Source organism: Arachis ipaensis, chromosome B08 (assembly GCF_000816755.2).
Source record: "Arachis ipaensis cultivar K30076 chromosome B08, Araip1.1, whole genome shotgun sequence".
NCBI lineage: Eukaryota > Viridiplantae > Streptophyta > Magnoliopsida > Fabales > Fabaceae > Arachis > Arachis ipaensis.
In genome coordinates, this window is record NC_029792.2 from 1,712,971 (window position 1) to 1,723,877 (window position 10,907).

General features: G+C 36.3%; 1 protein-coding gene across 1 annotated transcript; it reads left to right on the forward strand.

The window, feature by feature from the left end:
- On the forward strand, positions 1,513-5,033 carry LOC107614556. The gene is made up of 10 exons (XM_016316746.2): positions 1,513-2,009; positions 2,221-2,345; positions 2,505-2,617; positions 2,699-2,901; positions 3,005-3,289; positions 3,366-3,424; positions 3,592-3,628; positions 3,720-3,791; positions 3,875-4,025; positions 4,122-5,033. Exons 2-10 carry the CDS (start codon positions 2,237-2,239, stop codon positions 4,677-4,679), a joined length of 1,587 nt encoding a protein of 528 aa, XP_016172232.1. The 5' UTR covers positions 1,513-2,009; positions 2,221-2,236; the 3' UTR covers positions 4,680-5,033.

Consider the following 10,907-nt stretch of genomic DNA (forward strand, 5'->3'; position numbering starts at 1 on the left):
CTTCTAATAATTTTTATATAAATTAATAAAAAGTAAAAAAAATACTAATACAAACATGAATTAAATAGACATTTAATATGTTCCAAACCGATTCGTACGTACTAGTCAAATTGGCAATCACTGTTGCCTGTTGGTCCAAGTTGACAAAATACTCATGCCACGTCAGCATAGGTGTTTGATCCATGACCATATGTACTATTAATTAGACCCAAAAATGAGTAATTGTTCATTGAACCTTATTAAAGGATAACTAATTTAATAATATGTATATCATTTTGGGATTTATTTGTCTGCCTTTTTTAGTTTTCTACTTTATAGAACCTGGCTGCTGCAACTTGCTTGATATATTAGATAGATACCCTTCCACTTTTGCGGCAGAAAATGGCTGCTATTTGCAATTCATGGAATGAACTAATTCGATTTCCTCGTGCATAAATAACCCATACCATATAATATAGTATTAATATTATCATATAACAGATTGATTTAATATTCTATTAATTTTAATATTTTTGTCATGGTAAGGATTTAATTATAATATTTGATATGATATAGGGATTCAATTAAAATATATATATATATATATATATATATATATATATCTAATTAAAAATTTAAAAAAACTATAAAGACTGATAGAATAATTAAATCTAACAGATTTCACACCTACTGCTAGATTATATGCTTATTACACAAAAAAAAAGGGGGTGAAAAATCATTATATATTTGTGCAATTCTATTTAGGTAATGCATAGAAATTAACTTACATATATAATATGAATTCAACTAGAAAATCAACTATTTTTCAACTAATATCAATCAACTTTTTTAAAATTATTCTTTTACTCTAAATTCTAATTCCTAAATATTAAATTTAAAAAATAAATTCTAAATTCTAAATCCTAACTCTAAATTCTAAAGTTTAAAAAAAAATGAGGATTTAAAAAAAATATCTACCCACATATTAATTCCACTAGCTAGTTTGTTTCCTTGACGAGAAAGTCAAGCCCTTTGTCATCATTTGACTTTAAGAGGGGAAAAAATGAAGAAAATTTATGGTTTTGTTTGTGAATTATACCAGATGCACCACCTTCAAAAAAGTAGGACCTTATACACATAGGATTTTTTAAATTAAAAATGACATTTTTTTGACTTCTTTGTAGTTGTTATGTATCAGATCAGAAGTGGTTTAGGTTGAAAATTTGGACACTGAGAAATGAGAACATAACCCTCTGACTAGAGTGTTTGACACGGTTTTGTATATTATTTTATTATCACTAATATTATTTCATTGACACACTGTTTTTGGATTCTTATTTTTTCAGTAAAGTTACTATACAAGTTTTGAAACCTTACCTATCACTTTAGGTAGCAATTTTTTTCTTCTTCTTAATCACCAATTAAAGTTTAAAGCAGTAAAATTCAATTTTGCTGACAAGGGGTTGACTATAAATTAAAAAAGTTGTGCCAAAACTATGCAAAATCTAATCTTGGTTAATATTTAATTAACCAACTAACCCATCAAGGTCTTTTAGTTGATAAGAAATGACGATTTAGAGCATCAGAAAAATCTTAAAAGTGTTCTAGTTGAGGTTGGATTTGGATTCTTGTACTTTTTATTAAACAATTTGGCACTTGAATAGTAGTCTTGATGAGTTTCCAGGTGTTTTCATATGTTATATATACATATATGTAGATATATATATACACACTTTTTAAGCACCCTATTGATTTTTGAAAGATCAGAGTGTGAAAGGTTTCTATAACACTATTACTTATTAGTTTTGGAGAATATTGAGAAGGGAAAAAAGCTACATGGGTGTTTTCACATCACATGCAAACTCTGCAGATTAAAGAGGGTTTTTGAGTGTCTTATGGTTCATTTAAGCCACAAGCCAAGTTTTTTCTCCAAAGAGAAAATTTTAGGCAGAGATTCTTGCAGGTTTTTGGGAACAGTTTAATAATTTTCCAGTAACTTTCGGTTTTCTCTCTCTCAGTTTCTTTCTGAGGTAAGTTACTTTGAAAAAGACTACATTCATGCACTAAACAACAGTCACAAATGTTCTTTCCTTGTAACCAACTTATTCTATGTAAAAAGGAAAGCCTTCAAATGTTTTTTTTTTCTTTTTCCTAAGCCATTACTCCTTCTACCTAATGGTTCTGACATGATTGTATAGACATATCAAATTATCTAACGGATATGAAAACAATGATTGGCAGATTATTCTTAAAAGAGATGGTTGTAGCCAATGCAATCAAAGGCCTAGTTTCTGTTTTAGTGATTATGGTGTTGATTTTACCACAAATTGCTGCTCAAGTTCTTCCACCAGCTGATTCTCCATCAGGTAATATATGGTTTCTTTCAGATTTTCTTTTATACCTTTGTGTTTATTCACATTGAAAGCTGTATTACTTGAAGGACTAATAATAATTAATGTTGCATATTCTCCATGTCTTTCAAAATTGTCTAAAAATGAGGAACATTATGTCTATATTTGTTGCAGATAATGCACCAGAACAGATTTGGCAGCTTGATAATACTGTTAGAGTGGATCCTTTAGATAATTTAAGAAAGTACAAAGGAGGATTTGACATCACCAACAAGCACTATTGGAGTGTATAAATCTTTCTCAACTCTAAGTTTCATAGACCAATGATATATATGAAATATTGTTAACACTTCCTTAATGTTTTGTAGTCAGTGATCTTCACAGGAGTTTATGGATATGCAATTGGGATCCTCTTCCTTTTTTGTGGAACATTATATGGAGGTTGTTTGTTAGTAACAACCAAGTTCTATGGCAAAAGTGAGAAACCAAAAAGGGTGAAGAATGTGTTTCCTTACAAGAGTTTTGATGTTTCAATTATCCCTTTGGCTATATTGCTCACCATATTAGCCATGTAAGTTATTCATTTCGTCCTCGGACATCGAGCCAACTCACTCTCCTTGACAAATTCCATGGCTTTCCACAATTCATGTATGCATGGATGTTTGATTTTGTAGAGTTGCAACTGGGCTTGTTCTTGCTGGGAGTGCAAGATTCCATTCTGAAGCAGAAAGTTCAGTTGGAATTATAATAAAGACAGCAAATGAGGCATCAGAGACAATAAACAACACAGCAGGAGCATTAAAAGACATGGAAAGTAACTTGATGGAAGACAATGTCAATAATGCTGTGGTTTCTGTGAGACTTGACTCAACAACTGAGAGGCTTGATGATGCATCTGCAAATATTGAAAAGGAAGCTAGCAAGAATAGGCGCCTTATCAACAAGGGCTTGAAACTTGTGTAAGAATTCATTCCTCTCTGTCTCTTATGAATAATGCAGTACATTGCAATAATAGTGGAATGCTTCTAATTGCAGATTTGTGATTACCATTGTGATTATGAGCTTCAACTTGGTTGCAGTGACAGTTTTGTCAGGTATGTCCCACTTGGTTTATAATTAGTTCTCCTATACAAGTTTTTGAATTGTGTGGGATGAATTCATCATTTTCAAATCCTAAGAGACTACTTTGTAGCTCTTGCTTCAAGCAATTTTTGTATATGACACATGATTCTCATAAATGTTTGGATTTTTATGTGAACAGTTTCCGGAGTACTGAGGTTGCGACGAGCACTTTACTTGTAAGCAAGCTGAACTGCATTTTCTTGGAAGCTTAGATGCTATTTATCTGTCAAAAATCTAAATTTTGTGTTACCCTTTTGTTCTTCACAGGTTAATCACACTTTGCTGGTTGATGACAGTGATATGCTGGATATTCTTTGGGATCTATTTCTTCTTAGAAAAGTAAACTCCAATTCCAATCTGCATTACTCATTCTCAATAGTTCTCAACCTTAACTAACTAAAAAAAGTTCCACCATATTGCAGATTTTCTGGTGATGCTTGCACAGCACTTGACAACTTTCAAGAAAATCCATACAATAACAGCTTAAGTTCCATACTTCCTTGTGATGAATTGCTCTCAGCAAAATCAGTCCTGTCTGGTGTTAGTGCTGGAATCTATAACCTTGTAAATAAGGTATAATTTGCATCAATCAAATGTTGATTCAACACTAATAGTAATCCCTATGTAACTATTTTAGTATTGGTGTCACATGTTATGGTAATTGTGCAGGTGAATGAAAACATATCAGGCATGCAGGCAACATCATATCCAAATCTTGTTCATGTTTGCAACCCTTTCTCGGCGCCGCCGGAGTATCTATACCAGCCACAGAACTGCCCTGCCAACACCATAAGAATAGGAGACATTGCAAAGGTACTAAAGCCTTTTACATGTTCTGATGGAACATGTGACAGTGAAAGTGGAAGCAGTTTCATAATAAGTGGAAGTGAATATGTGAGAGTTGAAGCATTCACAAGTTCAATTCAGGACTTACTAAATGTATATCCAAGCATGGAGAACTTGTTGGAATGCCAGCTTGTGAAGGATGCATTCTCTGAAATTCTTGTCAAACACTGCAATCCATTGAAGAGATATGCAAAGATGGTGTGGTCTGGAATGGTTCTTGTTGCTGTGATCATGCTGGTTTTGGTTCTACTGTGGACTCTAAAGGCTCATGTTTCATATGGTTCTGTTGAGCCACAATGTGCAACACAACCCAGTAACTTGGAATTAGGCTCCACTAAAGTTGTTAATAACAACTATAACAACAAAGTCGTATCCCACTAGAAAGAGTCGACTACATGGATTAAACGACTACAGTAAGACAATTTATACTTAGATTAGAAACAGAGAAAAGATATCAGAAAGCAAAATGTGCAAACAACTTCCAAATTGTACATACACTGATACACACAGTCTTTTTAGTCCTCAAAGGTGTTTAGAATTTAGTTACCTTGGTGATATGAATTTTAGGTTACACTAAATTGTGACATATTTTTTGTAAAAATTTCATTTAGAATATATGATATAAATAAAAAAGAGGGAACCAACCCCATACTATATATACCTCAACACCATACAGATGTACCAAACTCATCAAATAATACTAGTTCAAGATTATTATAATCTCCTTTGCTTCAAGAAGTTGCACTTTTTTCTATTAGTCTCAACGAAATTCAAATCAAATACTTTAATTTTTAACAAATTTTTATTATTTTCCAAGCTTAGAGAATTACTTCACATATTAGTTCTTTTTAACACACATATGCACATGAGTTTACTGTATAATTTACATGGAAAAGTATATGGAACCAAGAGATGATAAGCCAAAAAGTAAACAACTTAATTAATTTATAATTATCTTAATTAATTTTATTTATTTTTAATTTATAATATTTGATATTAATTGCTTCTCACCCCCAAATTAAAATTTTGAATGATACGTTGGAGAATTAGTTACGGGGATCACGGAACTCTGCTTCCAACAATCCCGATTCTTCACCATCTCTTCCAAGCGGCTGTATCCCGAATCAAGCTCTCTATCCCAAGCGGCGCCCAGCTCTTCCATTCAACCATCCAAGCACCGACCCCTTCTTGGATTCCGTCGGTCCGTGCCACCACATGTTGGGTTGCGGTTGACCATCGTTATTCTTCTTCCCGATTGCCTCCACTAGTCCGTGCCACCATTATCCAGAAGTCGCAATTGAAGGTGACAACGCCGATCGCGGATCAAGTGTTGTTCCCGATTGTATAACTAGGGAGTTGACCAACAAAAACCAAGTGCCGATCCCACCGAAGGCAACCTCAATCAGGATAACGCTCCCAATGAAACACCTGTCTCTAGAGTTCCCGATGCAGGAACACTCTCCGTTGCGTTAGTGCAACATGAAGAATGGGAGTTCGATGGGCAAGTCTCTTAGGCAAAACTATTTCATTTTGTGGTCTATTTTGCTTGTTAGTGAATTAGGGATTGTATCCGTATACAACTGCCTTTTCTCTAACATCGGTTGAGTTTCTTGCAGTAATCCCAATTTCCTGTCGAACCGAGACCCCGAGAGTGAACGAATATGGTAATACTTTGAGCAACTGCAGAACACGAGGCCACTGCAAACCGTGATGCCAGCCACTCCGTCTTGCATGACTCCTAGCCCACCAAGCAAGAAGATTTCACCGGGCATGACTCGGACGGAACAGCAGTCTACCCAATGTACTCCTATAAAGGTGCATCCACTGCTGAAAGGGCGAAAGCTGGACATAGGAGTACATTGGGTAGACTGCTGTTCCGTCCGAGTCATGCCTGGTGAAATCTTCTTGCTTGGTGGGCTAGGAGTCATGCAAGACGGAGTGGCTGACATCACGGTCTGCAGTGGCCTCGTGTTCTGCAGTTGCTCAAAGTATTGCCATATTCGTTCACTCTCGGGGTCTCGGTTCGACAGGAAATTGGGATTACTGCAAGAAACTCAACCGATGTTAGAGAAAAGGCAGTTGTATACGGATATAATCCCTAATTCACTAACAAGCAAAATAGACCACAAAATGAAATAGTTTTGCCTAAGAGACTTGCCCGTCGAACTCCCATTCTTCATGTTGCACTAACGCAACGGAGAGTGCTCCTGCATCGGGAACTCTAGAGACAGGTGTTTCATTGGGAACGTTATCCTGATTGAGGTTGCCTTCGGTGAATCGGCACTTGGTTTTTGTTGGTCAACTCCCTGGTTATACAGTCGACAAATTCTCTTAGCAAGAGGCTCATTCTCCTCATCATCATCTGTGCTAATTGGGAGATATTTTTCTTCAGATTGTTTTGGGCTGGACCTACGTGATCGGTCCTTTTTAGGCTCCCTTTTTTGCGTAGCTCCCTTGCTAGGCTGTTTTATGCATAACGAATATGTTGGGTAAAGAAATATCCAAGTACATTGAAATGAACCTAATAAACTTATGCAAAGCTAGTCGATGATTTAAACCATACACAACAATAAACGTATACTCACTCTCGGGCTAGTTTTTGATCCTTCGGCGCGCCGTGAACTTCTTCTGGTTGGATGTGGAGCTGTTGTGCGTCCACTTGGTTGTCTTTCCTTTGATACCTGCCTACTCTCTCCACCGACTGAGCTCCCCTGTTTGAAGTAATAGCATGAACCAAATTAACAATAGCGAAGTAAACTTGTTAACATGCTAAAGCCTTAAAACGTGTTTACCCTTGGCGGCACCGAATCCTTTTGCCCACGCTTCTGTGGTGCTTTTTTTCCCGGTTTTCTCCTTGCAGCTTGCGGTGACTGGCCCTTTATGTCTTCACCTTCTCCCTGTCTAGTCAAAAGGCGCCATTGATTTAAGAAACGAAGAGAATCAATGATCTTAATAAAACCCCGAAGCACCACCAAAATAGAAACTAGAAACAGCAAAATAAATAATAAATAAATAAAATCTCAAACACATGGGGTCAGCGACATTTACCTAGCACATCTGACAAACAAAAAATATACTTAGAAACAACAAAAAAGCAAACATAAAAAACATCTTGAGTCATTTGATAAGCAGCTTCAACTTACATAATTGCATAAATTAACTGATTACGAGAGGGAAATGAGTACCTCGGATAGAATATATTACGCCTTCTTTTCTAGCCTCTCCGAGGCCCACGCATCGAGCCATGGCTCATGCTCAAGACAGTTGTCGAGCAGACTGTATTGCAACCGCTGAAAATAGAGGATCTACACAGAGGATGGGCGCAAGTTTTGTTATACATGACGGAAAATCAAGTTGAATATACTATTAAGTTGAACAGTTAGCATCAGATATAGTTCAAGATTGTATAAGGCTTGCAATCAACTGGTATATATCGAGGGACACATAACTAGTGACAGGAAACATTCAGATGAAAACATACACTGAACCATCTAAAATTAGTAAACAAAGATTCAAGTAATTCAGCAACATATCAGTATAAATCATACAAATAACAGTACTAGAGCCTGAACTCTCCAAACTAACGTATAGGAAATTAATTTTCTACAAGTTATGTTCTTCATAAAAAAACGGCATACTGAATTTAGTAATGGTCATTGCGTCCTACCAGCATGACGAACATGCAGCCTTCACACATTTTGTTCCCTTTCAGCTTATACTTCTCGACTGCCTTGTCGAACCACTTCAGAGTTTCCAACGGCCAGTTGAATCTCCGTGGATCAGAAACATCTAAGACGGGATAGATGTGCCATGGCGAAAGTACCTGTTGAGTGGTGGGGCACAGGAACATTTTCATCACCACCAGTAGGAAATATCTCCTGAACTCCATCCTATCTGATTCTGTGGCCATTGGACAACTATAAACTAAATCCCGGAGTTCGGTTGTTGTCCGTCTATGGAACCTCTTTTTGATGGCCACGTGGCACGGATTACAGTCATCCAGGACTGGAAATGGATCCACTACAACATGTTCATTTGTTATTGCATGGTCATATATCCATACCCAAAGATATTTACGCCAGCACGCCTATGCAAGACTAGGTAATTAAGATAGCAGAACTTACCTCGAGACGGAAGGCCGAAAACCTTCCCGATTAACTCGGCATTGAGGCGGATGTTGCCAATGTCGAGTATAAAAGTTCTTTGCTTAACTTGATACGACTCAGCCAGATGAACCATGATGGCTTGCTTTACCGACCAATTTGGAACAAGCCTCAAGAATCCGAATCCGATCTCATCAATCTCCGCAAGCTTCTCGACGGAGTTGTTTTTAGATAGCGTGCTCATCATGTCATGTATGTAGCTAGGCGAACACCGAGACTCTAACAATTTCTGTTAGAGGTTACACTAGCAGTAAGTCACACATAAGATAATGTGGAATGTTAAATCTGCGAATGGTAGATATCATTTTACCTTTTTCCCCATGTTGGTTGGCTTTTCTGCAAATCAATCCTGCTGCAGTCTCACAAGAAACAACCCCTAATCCTTTAACGGATACTGCCAACAAACATCATAGGAAACAAATCAGCCAACATTTACTATAATTTCGCCATCCAAAATCCATAACACAGTTAAGAGAACAGCAACAATCAATCACCAATTGAAGTCAATATAGCAAAACCCAATTTCCAATAACAACCTCTTTGGCTTTCTAATTACAGAATCATCCATTCGCTAGTTATAGCAATTAAACAACATCCAACAAAATAGCAAATGTAAACCACATCGACTACAACCATAGTTCTTGAAGCTAAGCATAGATTACAACACAGGAATAAACAATTTCAAATTTTATGTTCTAGGTAACTAATAAACTCCAATAGATGTTGTAAAACCACCAACAAATCTTAACCAAAAAAATCGAATTTTCTTGCTGGAGGTTGACAAATTCAGTTTAGACCCAGTTCAATTAGAAAAATATCGTAATTACCGGTGAAGTACGTCTCTTACTCCCTGTGAATTCGAAAAAAAAAAAAACACTGCTTAACCAAGAGCATGGCAGTGATTTGCAACTATATTTGTATAGGAGGACTCGCTGCTAATTACTTCAAGGAATACTTATTAATAAGCGGACCAATTTGAGAAAGCAAAATAGAATAATTGGGTGAGAAAATCAACCTCCAATCTTTTTACTAATTTTATCTATTTGTTTCAATGAATTCTATTAATAATTTATCATTAACATCCCAGGGACAGTCCTTTAAAAACCTTTTTAAAGTACAACCAATTAGCAAATATGCAAAAATAACCTATTAGTCTATAATAACACATGTCATAACATAACTTCTTCCAAAGGTTTTTCATTTAGGCGTATATAGCAACATGTCTCAAGCAACTTCATGCCATAACAATGCAAAACCGGCAAAGAAACAAAACAATAAAAAATAGGTGAAGTTTACCTTTTGATTGAGATGTTTTCGAAAAGTTTTAGAGAAATTAAACTTGGGGGATATCTTTTTTGCTCTTCAAAATCATCAAGGAATAAAAATAAATAAAACAGCTATAGAGTACCTCCACCAGCTCTTAGATGCAGTTCAGGTACAAAATTAATTAACAGTAATTGATCATAATTGTTAACAAATTAGGACGCTAACAATATATAGTCTTGCAACACGTGCATACCTATAATGAGAAAATAGTGAATAACTAATCTTATAACCATAGTTGCTGAACCTAAGCATAGATTACAAATCACAATTTATCAAAGTTCTAATTTTATGTTCTTGGTAACTTACAAACTCCAAACAAATTTTGTGTAAAACCTCGTACAAATCTTAATCATAAAATCAAACTTTCTCGCTGGAGTTTCATATAATTAGAACATACCCAAATCCAGTTAGTAAACAAAAAACATACCTACCTGTGATCAGGCTTTTGTGAAACTCCAAAAACAGGAAAACATGCAGCTGATATTTTTGACAAGGGCCAGTGATGCACCAAGATTATATTACCTGAGCTATACAACATAGAAAAAACATCCATTCAATTAAAATTCACCGGAACCAATACAACAAAACCATGTCCAAATCTCTTTTCAAAATATGCATAGGAAATCAGAGAAAACATTTACCATACTTGCCAATTAGTGAGACGAAGGGAGGATTCCAGGCTGGAGAAGTGGAGGTCCACTGGCGGACGGCGCAACTGCACCAGGAGGCTTCAGTGGCGCCGGTAAAACACGCATGCAGTGCCAGAGTCGCGTGGCTCTGGTACCGTGCGTGGAGGCGCAATGCACGGAGAGGCTCGGAGTAGCGTCGCAGCGTCCGGAGAAGAGAGGGAAGAGGGTTGCGCGATGTTCCCGGAAGCATGGTGCGGGTGTAGATAATTTTCAAATTTCTGTGTGGTAAAACGGTGAAAGCAAAGGTAGGGTTTTTAGGAGGGTGATTTTTGTATACTCTGGATCAATTTTGGGGTGATGCTGAAGTGAATTGGGCTTTTGGGTCTCAACCCAAAAATATTTGACTGATTTTTTGCAGATATATTATTGGTTCTCTAGTATTATTGAATTTACATTTATATTACACAAATTTACACATAAATTGGCAAAAA